This window comes from Fukomys damarensis, unplaced genomic scaffold, assembly GCF_012274545.1.
Source record: "Fukomys damarensis isolate Sample0158 unplaced genomic scaffold, DMR_v1.0_HiC HiC_scaffold_9, whole genome shotgun sequence".
NCBI lineage: Eukaryota > Metazoa > Chordata > Mammalia > Rodentia > Bathyergidae > Fukomys > Fukomys damarensis.
Window position 1 is genome coordinate 39,410,680 of NW_022900921.1, and position 6,000 is coordinate 39,416,679.

The 6,000-nt window shown below is 41.1% G+C and overlaps 1 protein-coding gene across 1 annotated transcript in view; it reads right to left on the reverse strand.

Annotated features, from left to right (window-relative positions):
- Tmem87b (transmembrane protein 87B) overlaps nt 1-6,000 on the reverse strand; it is a 73,342-nt gene that overhangs the window by 24,050 nt on the left and 43,292 nt on the right. Inside the window, exon 14 of the mRNA XM_010638183.2 lies at nt 4,749-4,842. Within this exon, the coding sequence (XP_010636485.2) occupies nt 4,749-4,842 (94 nt within the window). The remainder of the gene's footprint in view (nt 1-4,748; nt 4,843-6,000) is intronic.

Below are 6,000 nucleotides of genomic sequence, written 5' to 3' on the forward strand. Positions count from 1 at the left end.
AAATAAATTGAATTCATGAAGATCAAATGAAGCAGGGTAATTATCCAAAGCAGTCAATTCTGTATGTATCTATCTCTGCTTCTTTTTGCTATCTGTAATCATTTAGGAAACACACTGGGTTTTTTTCCCTTGTACAGAGAAAGTAGACTTTTCACCTTAGTAATGAAAATTATAGATAGCAATCTAAAGGCAAATTCCACGTGTTAAGAGTTAAGCAGAAATGGATACTAAATTTTCTTTCTCTCACCATGAAACACTAACCAAGATAATTTTAATGTTTAGATTTCATTATGATTATTAAGCAAATTAAATCCTTCTTCGTTTCCCTGGACTCCCCGAGATCTGACTCATCATGTACTGGAATGTATCAATACCAAAGTCAATGCTGTCCACAAGGGTGATAAACTGCCCTCACCCAAAACAGAGGGAACTGGAGACTGCAGAGCTGTCTTCCTTTGGAATTTTCTGCCAAGTTGCATGCTAAGTGTTTTTCCAATGAACTGCCTTGTAGACGGTTAAGAACAAGAAATTCCTGAAACAACTATCTGAAAATTATCAGGAAGAGATTGTATAAATTATTTTAAATGCAAATCCTACATCTCAATGAACTGTCTCCTTGACTTGTCAAAATCTCCAAGCATACACAATTTTAGGAAGGAGAAAATCCAAACTGAATAGGTAGCTTAGGCTCATTTCCTAAACATATGGCAAGGGATTAAGACCTAGAGATATTGGGGTCGTGGTGGCACATGCCTATAATCTCAGCACTTGGGAGGCTGAAGCAGGAGTATCAGCATGAGTTTGAGGCCAGCCTGCGGTACACAGTGAGTTCAAGGCCAATCTGAGCTACATAAAGACCCTGTCTCAAAAAAAAAAAGAAAAAGAAAATCTAGAGGCACTTTTGCTGAGAGCCATCAGTCATTTTCATCTCCACTGCAATCTGCCAGCTTAATTCCCAATGTGCTGGTCCTTCCTGTCCATTCTGCTCACAACAGGTAAGTGTGCCCGACACAGATACTAGGGACACACCGCCTTGCAGGCTGATCACTGTTCACATGCAGAATTAAGGAATATATTAGGAATTGCATTTTTTAAAGTGTCTTCTAATAGAAAAACATCAAAGATACCACTCTCTGAAAAGAGCAGATTTATTTAACTACAATTCAGTCAATAAATCTAGACTCTAAATTTACAGCTCTAAACAGAAGCAGGACAAGAGTTTTAAGTTCAGTCAAAACCAACTTTCAAAATCACACGTTTAAAAAATCACATGTTATTTTTTAACAATGCTTTCACACTGAGAAGGCACACAGATATAAATCAGGAGGTCTTTAGTGGCCCCTTGTGCACAAAACTCCTCGTGTGGGCTGTGCTCTGTGAAGGGAGGCACTATAGCAGTCATTCAATTTCCAAAGGCATTTCTTTTTTTTTTTTGGTACCAGGGATCAAACTTGGGCCCTTATACTTTCAAGGCAGGCACCAGAACCACGGAACTAAATCCCTGGCCCTCCAAAGGCATTTCTAATCCCAGTGCTCAAACAAGGTTAAGAACCATAAGAAATGATAATTCATCAAAAGTTCATTGTTCCTTTACTGTGGGAACATACTGAGAATTCACAAATGGGGAACTGAAAGCATAGGTAGGCGAGGCATAGGAAACAACCTGTGGGGGTCACAGCAGCTCTGAGCACTGCTCTTTGCACAATGCATACCTCCCTATGGAGAAAGGAAACAGGCAAGTCCAAATCTGCTGACCCTTCCTGGGAGACACACACATGAGAACATGTAAAGAAATACAAGGAAGGTAATAAAAGAAAATTCCACGTCAAAAGATGAAAGTACCAAAGACAGGGGAAACAAAAGAACATAGTAAAATAAGAAATCTATGTTACAGACAAGAATTCCAATGACAGCATAGAAAATGTTCTACATGCATAGCCTGTGTTCTGCTCTAACCAAGTCACATTTTCTCCTACACTTGGCTTGAGTCACTGAGACAGATAGGAGGACCTAGTTACCACTGCCTCCAAAGCTCTTCCTGCTGCAATACCTCCAGCTGCTGCCTTCCCTGAGCCCACCTGTGGCTGCCTGCTCCAACCTATGGAAGGATGGGAACTGGTGTGAGTGAGGCTGGCTCTGGAGCACTGACCGGTCTGACCACTCCCTCCCCAACTTCCTGTGAACCCCCTGGCAGTCTGCTGGTTCTTCCACCTCCCTTCACACTGGTGTACCTTCCAGGTGCTTCTTTCTCCCCAAGACGGCACCATCCTGGCTCCTCTCCGCTGATCAGTATGTTCCAGTTGGGTCTTTCCATAGCTGCAGCCTTCTCCAGTCTACACATTACCTCCAACTTCCATCTCCAGCTATGACCCTCTCACAAGCCCAGGCTGTGGTTTCTAATTCTCTCACATTAATGCCCTGGGTAGCCCAAACCTCATCCATCACGGCCCCTCTATATTCCCCAGCCAGAGAATGGTACCGATGCCCCAGCTACTCCAATGAGCCATGCCAGACCTCTCTGGAACCACTTATTTCTGGCAAGTCTGTCATTTGGATATCTCCCCCCATTTTATCACTATTTCTGATCCTTATTGTTTCTTCTTTATACTTCTGCAAGTGACTCCCTACCAGACTTCCTGCCTTCAGTCTCTCCTTGCCACTTGTGTCATCCTTCTTTCTACCATAGACGTCATTATGTCACACACGCACAGCTTCCCTTCCTCTCTACTTTCCAACTCAAAACCTCAAACCCTCCCGCCTTTCCCTCCCAGCCCTGCCTGCCAGAATTCTGCAGGAATGCCACATTTGGCCTTTGCTTCCCCAGTTCTCTTCCTTGTAAACTATTTGTTTTCTTGGCTCAACTTAAATTTTATCACCTCTGAAGGCCTTCCTGATTTTTATGCCAGAATTAATTTCTCCCTTACCTACCTCTATTCACATGACACCACTCTACAATGGCAAAATTATCGCTGTACTGTTTTTAGTTATGTGTCTTCTGTCAGGTTGTGAGTCCTTTAAATGCAGGGACAATCTTTTTCATCTGTACCTTATTAGTGGGAGGCAGATACTGAGTACTTAAGTATTTGTGAACTTAAATAAAGACAGGTATTCCTCATTTGGGGAATTACTACTTTTTCACCTTCAAATAAACTATTTTATCCTATCATTATTACACGTGAAAAATAATCTGATTTTAATGATGCAACAATCTCTTTTGGAAAGACATAGTAAAGGATATGAACCACACAAAAATGGAGTCAATAACTGCTAAAATAATGTCACCCAAAACAACACCTAAATGTTTAGAACCCTGAAAGACAAAAATAGGGAGAAAAACCTGATTGTAAAAGTTTAATTACAGTATAGCAATTATTTGATGAAGAAAATTTATCTTACTTTATCACTCTACAATGTCACATAAATGACGGTGTTTAGTACATGAAAATTACCTGTTCTGGTAGCAAATGCTAATGTGTCATTGACTTATTAGATGCTAGTAATGTAAAACTACTATGGACTGCCAAATAAAAAGTCTCATGCCTCTAGTCTCGCTTAGGCCAACCATTTCAACTTTTCCTTATTCATACCAAACCTACAGCCAGGAATACTAAAGAAATGGACTCCTGACCTCCCCATTCTCGCCATGAAGGCACACAGGAAAAAAAGTAAAATAAGGGTGGGAACTGTGTGGAAGGGTAAACTGTAGATCAGACATTTACTCTGACTAGTAATATTAAAAGTCACTAAGAGGCTGACTATGTAAATTTTCTAAAAAATACAATGCACACACTATATTTATATGTGAGATATTTATCTTTTCTATTTCTAGCACATGTTCCCTTTCTATGAAGTATGTATTCAAAGCTTTCCACAACTATGTAAAAATAAGTACACAGAGACTGAAAGAATAGGTTTATGACAAAGAATGCATCAAGGACCACAGAAAGAGGAATAAAGTTTTTTATGAAAAACTATCCTGTTTTAAGCCAGGTCAAAATATGTGAAGTAAACCTATGTGGCAACATATAGACTAATCACTCTGTGCACAATGACTTGATGTATACATCGAATCCAAAAGACATTGTGAAACAGGTAGAGATCTTTGAAACAGGTAAGATAATGTTCTCAACTACTTATTAAGAAAAATGAAGGCTAGAACTATAGGGGTCCTTGTAGATATAAATACGAATACTCCCCTAGAGAGCAATGTGCTGCTGCCTATATTACCAGAGGCTTCTCTCCTCAAACACAATCTCTGCCTGCATAGGCAATAGTAGAGGCTATTGAGTCCCCACAGTGCAAGTCCTCAGAGTTAGAGCAAATTTATAATCAAATGAACACCAGAAGACAGATGCAGTGTGATGTTTACATACCTGAAGACATATAATTATCTAGTATAATTAACTTTGTTCACCTGATACCAGGATTAAGAATGCTATGTGTGCAGACTACGTAATGACAGAAATAAAGGTTTTTATAACAGTACCAAAATGTTGCTGGGATGGAGCTGATTCCAGGAATGATACCAAGTGGAGCCTTCACAAGTAATCATACCATTTGGAGAAGCACACTGTCTCCTTTTCCTTCAAGAAGTATTAAGGGAACTACCCCATAGGGAAAGAACTCAACTTGGGCCTTTTTCCCAAATTGCTAGATTTAAAAATATCCGCTCAGGAGATATACAGTAAGATCATATTTCATAGGAACAAAAAAAGAAGGGAGTGGTAGTGGAATTAGTGTAGTTTTACCCCAATGACTCTCATCACGCCTTCAATAGCTGCAAAGATAAAGTAAAGCAGTCCCAGTCCAATGACCCGATGCATGACTGTCCCCAGCCGAGGCCTGGAGTGGAAAAAAGGAAACAGGAGAAAAGAAAAAGCACAGGTAAGTACAGTGCACTGGAACCCAGCACCCTTCCCAGGGTAGTCACTATTTAAAACAATCAATCTGCTCATTCCTTGGCAATACTTTGTCACAGGAAATAGTGGATTTCCTGAGAACACAGCAGAAACAGGCTTGGGAACCACAGATCCCTTCCTCTAGGACTGGAAGCTGTGAATGCCTGTGGAGCAACTTTGTGAGGTGACAAAGATAGAGGATTTTGCTGCTGACGTTCAAGCCCTATAACAAACATACAGGCACTGTTTCTATAGAGTGGAAGGATGGTTGGTGAAACCAAGGAAAACAAGGGCTATTGGTAGAGACTACAATTAAATTCCCCCACTAATGTTAACCACAAACTGTTGTAAGTCAAGTTTTGTTTTAGGTAATCGTTGATCTTATGACTCCGGCAGTAGAAGAGAAGTATATGAGGAGATGGAACTTCAGTACTTCCCTTCTGATCACTGCCCCCGCCACTCCACCCACAACAGGAGGGCTAGCCAAATTTAGTTCTCATACTTTAAACTGAATATTCTGACTCCTCAGGAGCCTCAGGGTCAAGGACACAAAATAAGCAAAGCTCCTACATCATCAGAGTGGGCAGGGGGTGAGACAGACAATAAATACTATCATCTATCAAGTGGCATAATAAAAGTTGAGGGGACAGGTTGTCATAGCGTACTGTTGGGGATCCTGATAGGAATGGTCTCTCTTGGAGGTGACAGTGGAGCAGAAACCCAAAGGAAGTGAGGAAACTGTGTCTGAGATCCAGGGAAGGAGCTCACATGAATGAGAGAGCCAGCAGAATGGACTGGGGTGTCCACAGAAGAGTGGCAGGAGATAAGATCCCTTCAGGACAGCCTCAGAAGAGAAGGTGGGGAGGAGGGTTTTACTGAATAAAAGAAGCAGCCAAGTAGTGAGAGCAGTGTTACATTTGAAAAGGATCATCTTGCCACTGCTGTGTTTGCTGCAAGACTAGCAAGGGCAGAAGCAGGAAACTAGAAACTAGGTAGGAGCCAACTGAAGTGGTCCTGGAGTATTGGAGGGTTATCAATCCTTTGAATCCTTTGACTTGCCTAGAATGGGGGATGGTGAGGGCAAAAAAAAAAAAAAAAAAAA